Source organism: Brachypodium distachyon, chromosome 1, assembly GCF_000005505.3.
Source record: "Brachypodium distachyon strain Bd21 chromosome 1, Brachypodium_distachyon_v3.0, whole genome shotgun sequence".
NCBI classification, from domain to species: Eukaryota; Viridiplantae; Streptophyta; class Magnoliopsida; order Poales; family Poaceae; genus Brachypodium; species Brachypodium distachyon.
The window spans coordinates 67,863,521-67,876,252 of NC_016131.3; the positions used below are offsets into that span (position 1 = coordinate 67,863,521).

The 12,732-nt window shown below is 48.1% G+C and overlaps 2 protein-coding genes across 4 annotated transcripts; one reads left to right on the forward strand and one right to left on the reverse strand.

The window, feature by feature from the left end:
• Positions 1 to 3,963: 3,963 nt before the first annotated feature.
• Positions 3,964 to 6,776, forward strand: LOC100839637 (branched-chain-amino-acid aminotransferase 3, chloroplastic). 3 transcript variants are annotated; one of them, XM_003558385.4, is made up of 9 exons: positions 3,964 to 4,363; positions 4,573 to 4,658; positions 4,929 to 5,112; positions 5,214 to 5,396; positions 5,506 to 5,637; positions 5,749 to 5,847; positions 5,931 to 6,143; positions 6,268 to 6,380; positions 6,484 to 6,776. In XM_003558385.4, exons 1-9 carry the CDS (start codon positions 4,262 to 4,264, stop codon positions 6,596 to 6,598), a joined length of 1,227 nt encoding a protein of 408 aa, XP_003558433.1. In that variant the 5' UTR covers positions 3,964 to 4,261; the 3' UTR covers positions 6,599 to 6,776. The 3 variants fall into 3 exon arrangements, with proteins under 3 accessions (XP_003558433.1, XP_024312326.1, XP_010228932.1); XM_024456558.1 differs by adding an exon at positions 4,769 to 4,806 and having other exon boundaries at positions 3,967 to 4,658; XM_010230630.3 differs by having other exon boundaries at positions 4,346 to 4,363; positions 4,573 to 4,806.
• Positions 6,777 to 7,318: 542 nt separating this feature from the next.
• On the reverse strand, positions 7,319 to 12,144 carry LOC100839945 (squalene monooxygenase). Its single transcript, XM_003558386.3, has 8 exons — positions 11,655 to 12,144; positions 9,968 to 10,079; positions 9,713 to 9,887; positions 9,230 to 9,398; positions 8,936 to 9,154; positions 8,552 to 8,827; positions 8,191 to 8,469; positions 7,319 to 7,713 (listed from the first exon to the last, which is right to left on the reverse strand). Exons 1-8 carry the CDS (start codon positions 11,901 to 11,903, stop codon positions 7,603 to 7,605), a joined length of 1,590 nt encoding a protein of 529 aa, XP_003558434.1. The 5' UTR covers positions 11,904 to 12,144; the 3' UTR covers positions 7,319 to 7,602.
• Positions 12,145 to 12,732: the final 588 nt, after the last annotated feature.

The window sequence follows — 12,732 nt, forward strand, 5'->3', positions numbered from 1 at the left end:
TAAATCCAATCCCGTTGTACGTGGGTACGTACGCCGAATATATATCCATGGAGCTTGACATGAGCGTACGAGCTAGACGGGATGAACTGTACCGGCCATCGAAAGATGATTATCTCCGCGAGTCCAACTGCTCACGACGGTACCGGCCCGTCGTGTCATCGCCGATTTGAAGGCGCAAACGGGCGGTTTGCAGCGGAGGAATACGTGCAGGGGAGATCTAGCTGCGGATATTTATTTTTTTCCCGTCTTGCCTCTGCACATTATCCCCTGCCCCTGGTCTGCTTTCTGCCTGCACATCACATCAGATGAGATTTTGGGATATATGCGGCCGGAAGTCGAATCTGGATGACGCGCGACAATGTCCTGAACTTGCCGACGGCCCCGCTTTCCCCAAACAAACACGGGACAGGAGCAAAGGAAATACTATCTCTTTTTTTTTTGAGAAACACAGGAGAGGAAATGTCAAGAAAACGAAATGATCGGATCACCCGCTTTGCTTTTCAAGTGTTTGAACATAGGGGGGTTTCCTTTTTGAAAAAAAAGAAACAATTGATATCGGTACTCACCTGCCAATGCATAATGCGTCCAGAGGACAGCACACGGCCGGTGCCAATGCCATGGGGACGGATCGGGTGCTAATTGCTCCGTGGCAACGATACATACGTCCTTGCTCCCATGCACGTGCATCGACCTGCCACGACCATGAATGGTTTCCTGAGATAACTATACATTATGTATACATATATAGGAAACAAGTAGCCATGTATACTCTCTCGCTCATTCGACATGGTGGTTTTTTCTGTCCGAAGTTTCTCCCACTAATAATAGTACATAGTACAATAGAGAAAGGAAAAAACATAATTTAGAAAAGTATTTCGATTTTCGCAAAACAAGTATTTTGAAGAAAAATCTGTTAACTATCTCGCAAATATCGAAACTCGATGTGTTTTCGTTTTATTTTGAGATACTCCGTATTGCATTATTCTCATGGGGGGCACAATCCCACGCGCGCGGATGGGTCCGTCCTATTTTTTTTGAGTCCGACTGATGGGTCAGTCTTGTCACCGGCAAATATCACTAACGCTAGCAGCATATGATCCCATTTGTTTGCTATCCCGGAGCAAAGCACGTGGGAGTGGGATAGGAGAGAGCAGATCTTTGGTACAGCAGCCATGGAACAGAAATTCGAATAGGGGCGAGATATGTGAAAAGATTGTGTACATGCACGTACATTGAGGCAGCTTCTCAATCACGGTCATGGACGAATTGTATTTACTCGGTCGATCAACGCTTCTGAAATTTCGGGATGCTTTGCCAAGGGCCAAATATTTTTATCGCGGGCCGGCCAGGTGCTAGGTGTCGCCAACTGGGTTAATTCCCTCTCAGCAAGAGTGCGATGGGCTGGGCTTAAATTGAATGCTTGCGTACTGTAGCCATGAACCGGCCCAGTTCCACCACGTGGAGCTGGCAGGGCTTCCGCCGGCCGTGCAAATCCCGTGAACTAGCGGTGGATTTCCAATTAAAATTCATCCGTTCAGCGTGAACGTTTCTTCTAACGGTAAAATTCATCCGTTCAGCGTGAACACGCTCGATCGTCAGTCACACGCCACCACGGGCCACAGCACACGGTAGCACGTAGCAGTGCATACAGGTTCCGTGATCCTAGAGTTACAATAACTCACCGGCAGCGTGTGCCCCTTCTGAGATGCATACGCAGAACGAACGTCTTTTTCCCAATGAAAAGATGTTGCGCGGTCACCCAAGGCTGCAGCCGGCGAATGTGGTTCGCCGTTCGCCGGAGTTATCGTGGGCCGAATACACAGACGGCCTTTACCGGCTAAAATGGGGAGCTATCGGGCCGAAAACCACGCAATCTGCTTCGGCCCACGAACAGACAGCCGGCAACATTCAGTCAATTCAGAGCGTCGTAGACTCGCACAAGAAGATTGCTGTCAAAAAAAGGACTCGCACAAGTACTTGTCCACCACCGATGTTACCTCTCTGTCCATGTCAAGCTGCACATAGCGTTCAACACATCAGGGCTTCGAGCTCTCTAGACTTAGGTCCATGTTCTAGGAATCTGTCTCCTTTACGAGGTCTTGTTGCGTTCTTCATATATACCCCGGGCCAACTTGCCACCGCGGCACCATCAGCACTTGTCCTCATGCCCCTGTAACTGTAAGAATGTTAACTTTGCGTCGTTCACTGCCTGCGCCGATGCCTCCTGTTTTGGTCATATTCGTGCTGTGCTGGTGACATGCGCAGGTATAGTCAAGTGTGACTTGAACTGTATGTCCGTCCATTCCTGTTTGTCAGCTACGGGAGAAGCAGCCGAAAAGTGAGGGGTTGGGAAGCAGCCATCAACGGCTAAGATGATGCCAGATACCTTTTCCCAAGCTTTTGGGCACCAGCCTGTCCACAAAACTTCTGCACAATTTACCTAGAACGTTCAATTGTCGGCTTCCAATTGTATGCTAGGACCGGTCATTCGAAGATGGCTACTGGAGCGTATACTGCATCTGATTGGTTTTAATTTTGTGTCAACGTACGTCTGCACAAGAACACTTTTCTACGTAAGTGCTAAATATTAATCACTATTGACGAGATAGTCAGGTCCCTGGAGCATCTATCTTAGCCACCCGCTCCGTGCAAACCAGAACAAAGTGCAGACCACGCCCTATCGAACGATCGAATCGGCTTTACGGCCGCCTAGCTTCCACCGATCGATGGTTGTCGCCTGTTGGATCCATTCTAATTTCCATCATAGCAACAAAAAAAAACGATCCGAAGATAGGTAATGGCTTCCGATCTTTGGGTCGTTTGGAAAAGGAAAATCACAGCACCAAACCTCGCCTGTGTACGCCTTCGCTGCTAGGTGCTCAATGAGCTCATTAACTACAAAACAGATTAGACATGCAGTCAAAGGGAGGATTTTCATTTAGTTTCTACGACAAAATCGACTACTAGTTGATTCTCAGGAAAAAAAATGGTCAGAAACTGCTGGGAGATCGAAGATGGTAGCTGCGCCAACAATGGATTTGCATCGATATTGTTTTTTTCTTCGGAAAGGAGGTCGAGACCCCCGGCATCTGCATCAAAATTAATGATGCACACGTCCGTTGCGTCGATATTGTGGGGGCACGCCGCACACATGACCTTGGCACATGCTTAATACAGTCAGCTGATCCCATCCACTTTAGGATGAGCTAGTGCCTATCTGCTGCTTTAGCCCATTATATGGATCATTTTGAGGCGACTCGAGAAGGCGCACGTCGAGACACGTAAGCGAGGGCCATGCTCCGTTGCAAGCTCGGATCAGCTGCATGCATGCACCTTCCAATAAGACGTGTACCATAGAAAGACACCAAGTCATGGCCTGCCTTAGCTACATGCAAAGGATAACAAGATAAGCAACCGCTTGCTGTCCATCAAGACGAAAAAACGAAGACGATAAGCAAGCCAGGACTCGCTGGTGTCGCCAGCTCGAGCTAGAGAGCTTGCCGCGCGCGGTGGGTGGGGTACTCCGGGCCGCCGTGGATTAAGAAAATGAAGACAAACAACAACTAGGTTCGTATTGGCGATGAAAGCGAACGGAGTGTGGTAGTGGCCATGTCTTCTTCTCATGGAAAATGCGAAGAGGTATTCGATCGGCAGAGAATTCTGGTTCACTGCGGAACCACCACCAAGTTGAGAAGCTCCTAGCTATAAGGATTGGTGGGGAGCCGTACGTGACAGGCGGCCACGCGGCTGAGGCACCGTGCGACAACGGCTTCCTACTTCTGCTGAGGTGCCGTGCCATGCGCGGCTGCATCTCTCTGCCACTGCGCCGCGGGGCCACACGCAGGACGCAGCCAGCGCCCGGACCCACGTACGGCAGCCACTGCGTTTGTCTCTATCCAGGAAAAAGGCCAGCTGCTCCCATGTTAAGTTCCCACAGCTCGGCACACGCTCGTCCGTAATAACATCGCAGCCACGTCTTCATCGAACGTTACCAAAAACCATTGCATGTGTCCTGGTGTAAGCTAGTCTGGAACGCAGCTCGCAAAATCTAACACTTGCCCAAGTTCTCCACGGCTTATATAGAAGCCTCTTTGCGGACGACTGGCAGTAACTTTACTAGCTGTGTGCTCTCTCATCCACATCGAACACTTGCCGTTTAAGGTCAGGGAGGTGATTAATCAGGTTCGATTTCCTGAAAGAACTGAATTTGCCCGAGAAGGTCGGACTGGTCGATCTAGACGGCCGTGTAGTGTGTGTGTGCATGGCAGTGCTGTCGTCTGCGAAGCGCGTGCTCCCATGGGCCTCCTGCAACGGCCATGCCTTGGCGCGGGTCAGCGGCGGCCTCCGAGGCCTTCTCGGAACGGTGCGTAAGTGCTGCGCGTGGGGGCGAGATTTCCGTGGTTTACAGTTCAGATCCCCCTCTGCATGCGTGATCAAACTCTTTTTATTCGTTTTCTTTCTTCGTCTTTCGGTTGAGGAGAAGCATTTCGATCGATCCCATCTGGACTGGTCATGTCCACGATGGTGATGAGATCGATGGGGACTCACGGTAGGCGCCTTCTCGCCATGCAGGCCGACGGAGCTGCTGCTGCTGGCGGCTGCTCTCTTCTCCCGTGCAGGTGGAGGTCGTCGCTGCCTCAGCTGGACTCCGTCGACAGGTGAACTGCATGTTCGATCGATTATTTTCCCCAGTGATCGATGCCGGGTTTTTTTCTTCTTCTTGTTCTGAACTACTCCAAGTGTACCCCAACGATTTTGTGTCTTTCAGCTCTATCAAAAATCTGTTGCCCTCCTCCGTTAATTCCGGTACTGTCCCATCGTTCATCATCCCCGATTAGCAGCCATTGTGCTTTGGGTTTCTTTCTCTAAAGTTGGGCAGCCATGCATTTCGATCTGACCGCGACATGCGTGTGCCTGCCTGCCTGCAGGTCCGACGAGGACAGCAGCGGCGGTGACATCGACTGGGACAACCTCGGCTTCGGGCTGACCCCGACGGATTACATGTACGTGATGCGGTGCTCCCAGGGCGACGCCGGCTTCTCCCGCGGCGAGCTCAGCCGCTACGGCAACGTCGAGCTCAGCCCGTCCTCCGGCGTCCTCAATTACGGCCAGGTCCGTCTGCAACACAATTCTTACCTGACGAACTAAGTTGACGACTGGTGAATTGGCGATACTGACCGGTGGTGCGTGTGTTCATTTGTTAATGGATTCAGGGTCTTTTCGAGGGTCTGAAGGCGTACAGGAGGTCGTCGGAGATGGGCGGGTACACGCTGTTCCGGCCGGAGGAGAACGCGCGGCGGATGCAGGTGGGCGCGGAGCGCATGTGCATGCCGGCCCCTTCCGTCGAGCAGTTCGTGCACGCCGTCAAGCAGACCGTCCTCGCCAACAGGCGCTGGGTACGTAATTACGCGTGTCGAATTACAATGCACCAGTGTGTTCTTGGCTGAGACCGATATACATGTCTGCAATCTGCAACCCACCGGTGCTGCTGTTTCATTCATTCAGGTGCCGCCGCAAGGGAAGGGGGCGCTGTACATCAGGCCGCTGCTCATCGGGAGCGGGGCCATCCTCGGCCTGGCGCCGGCACCCGAGTACATGTTCTTGATCTACGCCGCGCCAGTAGGAACGTATTTCAAGGTCAGCGCAGACGCAATGCAGTCTGGAAGAAGTCGAATACTCTCTCTGGCTGCAACAAACTCTGACTGACTCTAGTGCATGGGACATCTTTTTACCCGTGAGGTTTTTCAGGAAGGACTGGCGGCGATAAACCTGCTCGTGGAGGAGGAGATCCACCGCGCGATGCCGGGCGGGACCGGCGGGGTCAAGACGATCGCCAACTACGCGCCGGTAAAAGAAAAATTCCTCTCACTCTGACGCACAAGCTGACGGACTGATGTCACTGACGGGCTGGTGTCCAATGTTGTCTTCAGGTTCTGAAGCCGCAGATGGACGCAAAGAGCAAAGGTTTCGCGGACGTGCTGTACCTGGACCCGGTTCACAAGAGGTACGTGGAGGAGGCCTCCTCGTGCAACCTCTTCGTCGTGAAGGGCGGCGCCGTCGCGACGCCGGCGACGGCGGGGACGATCCTGCCGGGGATCACCCGCAAGAGCATCATCGAGCTCGCCAGGGACCGCGGCTATCAGGTCAATTGATGATGCATTCTTTCTAGTACGGTTGATATCGAAATACTCCATAATGCGAGTTGGTTGCAAGTTGCAACAGCATCTGAATTACTAGCTCACTGCATTTTCTGATCTGCCTGTGCAGGTCGAAGAGCGCCTCGTCTCCATCGACGATCTCGTCAGTGCAGACGAAGTGTTCTGCACGGGGACGGCCGTCGGTGTCACGCCAGTGTCGACCGTTACCTACCAAGGGACAAGGTGAAGAACGCAAAGCTCTTCCGGTTCGCTGGGAAAAATTCGTAGTACAGAAAGATGCTTCGTTCAGTGTTGGTCAGAATCCTTTCCCCGTTTTCTTCTGCAGGTACGAGTTCAGGACGGGCCAAGACACGTTGTCGCGGGAACTGTACACGGATCTGACGTCGATCCAGATGGGCCTGGCCGAGGACAAGAAAGGATGGACGGTCGCGGTAGATTAGGACATCATAGCATGGGCGCAATGGCAGAAAGATTCAGAATTCTATGTGTTTTGCCAATGTAAATAATCGTGATGGTGGTATCTCGCATTAGAAGGTACCCAAGTCACCAGCTAGGTAAAAATTGGTCACGGAAAGAAGCAAATTCTTTATCCTACGTGCTGCTACATTTAATTGCCAATTGATCAAGTTCGCGTACAACTCATATTGACGCACACATCGCCCAACCTACTGGCGCATGTCACATGGTAATGGTATACGCAGCAGACTAAACACATGCCGCAACCGTACTTACGAAGGAAAGAAACGTATGCCAAACTGCAACGAGGATCCACGCACGCATGCCAATCCAGAGACAAAGTTGCATTGCTTTGTGGAATTTTCTTTCTGAACCCTCTGCGGAACTCAATACGGAAACAGCACGGGTCTTTTCGTTCAGCGGATCTGATCGGGGGACAAGATGGTGCAGGATAACGTAGCAATCCCTTCCAGGCCAGCTGGACTCCTGGTGCGCTGGAGATGTGTCATCCCAGGCAGATCTCAGAGCTCCCAAAAGAGGCTGTCTGCCATAAGTAGGGCCGTGTGCAGTGTGCTTATATGCGTGGTGCTTATCGTCTCATCTTAGCAAGGCAGAAAGAGCCAGATTTAGGGAACCTTAGCATCCAAATTGAATGGTGCAAACACACAAAAGATGGACCACTGATACACGAGTCCCCCACGCACGCAGCACAAGCTCAGATTTGATAGACAAGAAACAACTCTAGTTAGATCGGCTCATCAGTTCAACAAGGATATACAGCTTAGTAGTCAACAAAAACTGACATGGATACCGATGCAGCAGTTCAGGTACAATTTACCATTCGGGATCAGCACCCACGGCCACGGGAGATACTATACAGGTTCCTTGCTCCGTTCCGTCCGGACAGTACAAACCAGGGGCGAACACTGACGAATGACTACAACACAGGAAAATTGTCATCGTGCCAGATCAGCAGCATCGTCATTGTTCAGAACTCCGCTTCAGGAGGAGCCCGGTAATATGCAGGGACAGTAGCAGGGAAGAACATTTGCCTCACGCCTTCAGCTTTGATGATAGGGAAGATGATGCCACATGCGCCCTGCAGTGAAATGTGTTTGTAAGTAAAATGCGAAACGTATGTCTAGGCAAACAATGTATATTTCTCTACAGCCAGTAGGAGCATAATATATATTTGTCACTCTTGAAAAATATGTGTCAAAAAACAGAATATTGTGGATACCAGAACTTGATAGGATCTGGCACAAACATACAGTAGCACACAAACAAGTACGGCAAAACAGTAAAAAGGATGTAGCAGATTTATAAGAAGCCCAACAGAAACAGAGAAGATCTCATGAACTCTGCTACCCATATTGAAAAATTCTGGAGTAAATGCAAAAGAGCACAAATAGAGAACAGGCAGTTCCGTTCCTTGTTTATACTGTCTTCCAGTTAATACTATAGTCTAAAGCATATATGTTTTTTTTTCATAACTAGCCAAGCCAGAGTGTGTGTCACTGTACCATTATAAACATATAATAAAAATGTTTGAAGAACAGAAGACTGGTGGACTTACCGAAATCAACCTCGCTCCGATCCACATTCTTTTAGGTGAAGGAACGGGGAGCATCAGTCGTCCAACACCATAGATAGCAACAGCAAAGAAGTGTGCAACCAAACTCAATGGCCGAGGATTAAGACCAGAGAGTAGAGCAATAGGCCCATTCGAACAGACACCTCCAAGGCTCAAGTAATCAAAGCAAGCTTGACGCATTTCATCCCTAGCTTTGTCGGGTGAGGAACTGAAGACCTTGTATAGAGCACCCGCCAATGTGTTTATCGTAGAGGCAACCGGCTGAAAAAGAAAATAAATTTTATTAAAGAAACCATATTATGCCGTGACACAACAGTCGATAAACCACAACATGAAGACTGACCTTCCGCAATGTATAGAAGGATTCAAGGTATTTGCACAAAGAAGAGGCATCATGCAGATTACGAAGAGGCTTGAGAAGATTACGGAGGACGACTATGTCAGATAATGCAACAGTCATTCCTCCACCAGTTAAAGGGTGTCGCATATTGAAAGCATCCCCCATCAAAAGTGCACCAGGTGTTGGATGTGGTGCAGCTGGCATGCTCCTATTTGGCATTGTTCTTATGCTTCCCTTATCAATGGCTGCTACAAAAGAATCATAGATTTCTGGAGGAATCTGGCAAAACACAACATAAGATATCGATTAACATCACTACAGGCATGACGCAGGTGCAAATTACACTTGGGACAAGACCACCTGCAATAATAATATTCATAATAGTACCTGAGGTGCTACCACGGTCTTCAGATAATTTGCCATGTCACCACTTGCTATGGAAGGCACCTTTTGACCAGGAACATCAACCAAACAGCGAACCTCGGTGCTGCTAATTGGGTAAAATAGGATGGGTGAAGGATTGGCCAAGATAACATGGCCGTGATTCGCATGAGGAAGTTGACAATTCTCCAAGACTAGCCCAACAAAACAAGATGGCACCTCAACCTGGAAGCAAAATTCCATTAGTATCAATACGGTAAACCACAATATCCAGCCGCAAGTATAATGTGAGAACTGTACCTTTGGAGAGCAAAGGGCACGCCGTAGATTTGAAAAGCAGCCATCACACACAATTGTCAATGGTGCGTAAGCTTTTTGTTCTTCACCTGACTTAATCTTGTATTGTACACCCTTGACTGTACCATTTTCTTCAATCAAAGATGTAACTGTTCCTTGCTCCAACTGCACACTGAAAACCCCACAGTAGACCAAATATGAATCTCAGTTCAAACTGCTAGTGTGTGAATAGTCAGATACATGTGAATGAAACCAATATAAAATAGAAACCTAAGAAACGAAACGAAAATGAGAGTGAACACACCCAAATAAAGAACTTCCACATAATCTAAATTAAAGGAGCACATAAGGTGATACTTCTGAAGTATATCATTGTCAGGCACAACTTACAAAATTAATCACATGGAAGAATACCAGATGCCATACAAACAAGTACACAAAAAAAGTACTGTACTGAAGATATCTCATATGGACAATGGGTATTACTTAGGCAAAGACGCTGCTTTTTGACGCATCCTCTGTATAAACCGTCCATTGTGAAAGCTCCTACCAGCAACATCTGAATGGAACTTCTCCAAGGGGTAAGAAAGCTTCGTGTTCTTCCCATCTTTGAATAATGCATAACCAAGGACACGTTGTGCATCAATTTCGTCAACACAGTCTGGATATAGTCAAAGAATTAGTATACAGTATCTAAATTACTGTTATAAACCATTGTGAGCAATAGGGAGTAAGGCTTACCCTGCAGGCCCAATTCCATCAATCTCAAGTAACCTCCAGGTTGTAACAGTTCACCCACAATTCTATCTGGCTCTGTCAGGTCCCTCTCTATAACATGGACTCGCCGACCATCCTGTGTCACCAAAATAAAGCCAGATATAAGGGGGAAAAAATCCAGGATAACAGTAATGCACCACTTTATCACGGTGAGCTGCACAACTGCATATATTAGTTCTATCCAAATCCAAATGAGACTAGGTTAGCCACAGTAATACTCTCTTTAGGGAAAGTTACCCACTGCAACCAATAAGTATGAGATAAAAGGCAAATTTTTTTACAAATTAATTTCATTCCAAATAAAGCTACAGGACCCCGGCCACACCAAAAAAGAGAGCTATTTATGTATGTACACGTTGAGATCATCTTATCACGCTTGGATGGTACTGACGGTTATAAAAAGAGCTTTCTTCCTTAATTTTACTAAAAAATATCACTTGTAAAGTTGTAATGTGAAAGACTTCCAAACGAAAGATAAAGAACCAAGTTCAATAACATACCCGCTGTAAAAAAGAAAAGTTCAATAACATACCCAACATTTTTGTATTGATGACATATCATTGTCAGAGCTCTTGTAAGCGTGAGTGGGCCATCAAAGTAGTTGAGCATTTAGTTAATGATGATGCAAAGCTAGATCACATCACTGCTCTGTTGGAGCAGGTGGAACGAGAGGGCATGGACACGAGTAGAGAAAGAGAAAAGATGATACATACGACTCCTCTCCCGTTTGCCCATTTACGAGTAGTTGACAGCTTTGTTTGAGTTAGCACAATACTTTCAAATGTTCTCCTTTGAGAGTAGAGATTACCCATATTTTCTCAGCTAAATGGACCGACGTCCAAATTTCTTGTGCGATCTAACAAAACCTCCTTTTCAATTCCAGTGGTATTTTCAAGACCAAATTAACAAAATTCTTATGTTAAATATTCTTCCCGCCGTTCCTTTCTTTCTCTTCAGTCCGTCCAGGCGTGTGGTGGGCCTCGTGGCCAACAGAAAACAAAAGATTGGTTGGTCCATAGTCCATACAAAAACAAGGTGGCGAAAAATCGAACCACTGCTTTTTGGAAAAAGACTTTGGAAGAGAAATTTCTATTTACAGTTGCGTGACATGATAATTACGGGAACATCTTCCCGATGCCACATGAATTCCACACCCACAACAGAGACAAGATACATGTTGGACAGGGACTTCGCTTTCTTCCAAGATTTGAAACGTGCAAAAAACACCAAGGAGAAGTTGCAAGAAATCACAATTACTCATTGCATGCATCTACCCAGATCAACAGCCGTTGCATGATGTATTTTTAACGAATACATATGACTATGGATCGATGATATCGCTCGACTAACAAAGCGGTTGCCTTCTTGAACAGAATCCAGAAAGGGGTGTTTTAGATTATCTACTTCATGGTGGAACTTCCTGTTGGGGAATTCTTGATGGAAAATTTGACCACTCAATCACCCATCGAACAGAAATTCAATCTTGTGATATTCTTTTGAATATAATAAATTCGGTCTTTGTTCTTGACGCAAAGCAAAAGGTCAGATTAAGAGGAACAAGAACAGCAATTTCCAATCTGAACGGAAGAAGAATTTTCCGCCGAAGCCAACGGAAGCACGGAAGCAAACGACAAGGCAAAGAAGAGGCCACCTTTCCGAGCGTGTAGGCGAGCGCAGATCCGGCCACTCCGGCGCCAACGATGATGACGTCCGTCGTGCCATCCTCGGCGGCGTGCCCTTCTCCGTCAGCGACCGCGCAGCCACCCCCCGGCGCGGTGCTCCCTTCGACCGGAGCCCGGCGGCGCCGCCGCCGCCCTAGCACGGCGGCGAGGAAGACTGCCGCGAGGAGCGTAGCCGCCGCGGCGCCCACGAGCGGCCCGAAGCCAGCGGCCGCAGCCATGCGGCAATGGGGACGGCTTTCCTCGGGATTTCTCGACGCGGCGCGGCTCGGCGCGTCTGTTTGGTTTGCGTCTGGGTTTTCTTGAGGCTGATGCGTGCGGGAGAGCGGGGGGGAGGGAGAGAGAGTGCGAGGCGAGCCGGCTCGAGAAAGATTCTTCCAGTTTTTATGCGGGAGGAGGGGGGAAGATCGCTCTCTCCGCCCTGTCCGCGTAGCTGGCTGTCTCTGGCTTCGCTGGATTTTTCTGGTGTTTTCCTCTTCGAATATGTTGTCACCTAAATATATTTCTGTACCAGCATATGATCGGAGCAGCTTTGCAAGAGGTTGGAAACGGGGTCATGGTCCGTGTCATGGCGTGGCGGGTCTGCTGAACAGCTGGAATGTCTTCAATTCAAAAAGTTAACCCTATACACTCTCTCCTCGAGGGCTGCCTAGGGGGACCAAAGGGAGAAGATAATCAGTGCTCCCACCCTTAGGGTACCAACGACGATAGCACTTCTAAAAAGTTTTTAAAAAATTTAAAATTAATCGAGTGGGTTCATAAGATATGTGTCTACCATGTCATAAAGTTTTAAATCCAAATTCATTATACACCGAGAGAAACAAAAAAGACAAATGCAAACATGAATAGTGTTGTCAGAAATTTTGTTTTTTGTGTTTTCGTCTTTTTGCGACCTACTTACATCTGGATTTGTCTTTTTTGTTTCTCTATGGATATAATGAATTTGAATTTGAAACTTTGTGACATGTTAGACACATATCTTATGAACTCACTCAATTTATTTTAAATTTTTTGAAAACTTTTTAGAAGTGCTACCGTGCGTTGGGAGCA

Bases quoted from the DNA above. Each gene is read 5' to 3' on its own strand.
- LOC100839637 (XM_003558385.4), top strand. From the start codon at position 4,262: ATGGCAGTGCTGTCGTCTGCGAAGCGCGTGCTCCCATGGGCCTCCTGC. The intron at 5,638-5,748 runs GTCAGCGCAGAC...GAGGTTTTTCAG, and splicing joins CAGTAGGAACGTATTTCAAG to GAAGGACTGGCGGCGATAAA. The intron at 5,848-5,930 runs GTAAAAGAAAAA...TGTTGTCTTCAG, and splicing joins CGATCGCCAACTACGCGCCG to GTTCTGAAGCCGCAGATGGA.
- LOC100839945 (XM_003558386.3), bottom strand. From the start codon at position 11,903: ATGGCTGCGGCCGCTGGCTTCGGGCCGCTCGTGGGCGCCGCGGCGGCT. The intron at 8,828-8,935 runs GTACTATTATGA...GTGTTTTGCCAG, and splicing joins AGACCGTGGTAGCACCTCAG to ATTCCTCCAGAAATCTATGA. The intron at 8,470-8,551 runs GTCAGTCTTCAT...TTTCTTTTTCAG, and splicing joins CCTTCTATACATTGCGGAAG to CCGGTTGCCTCTACGATAAA.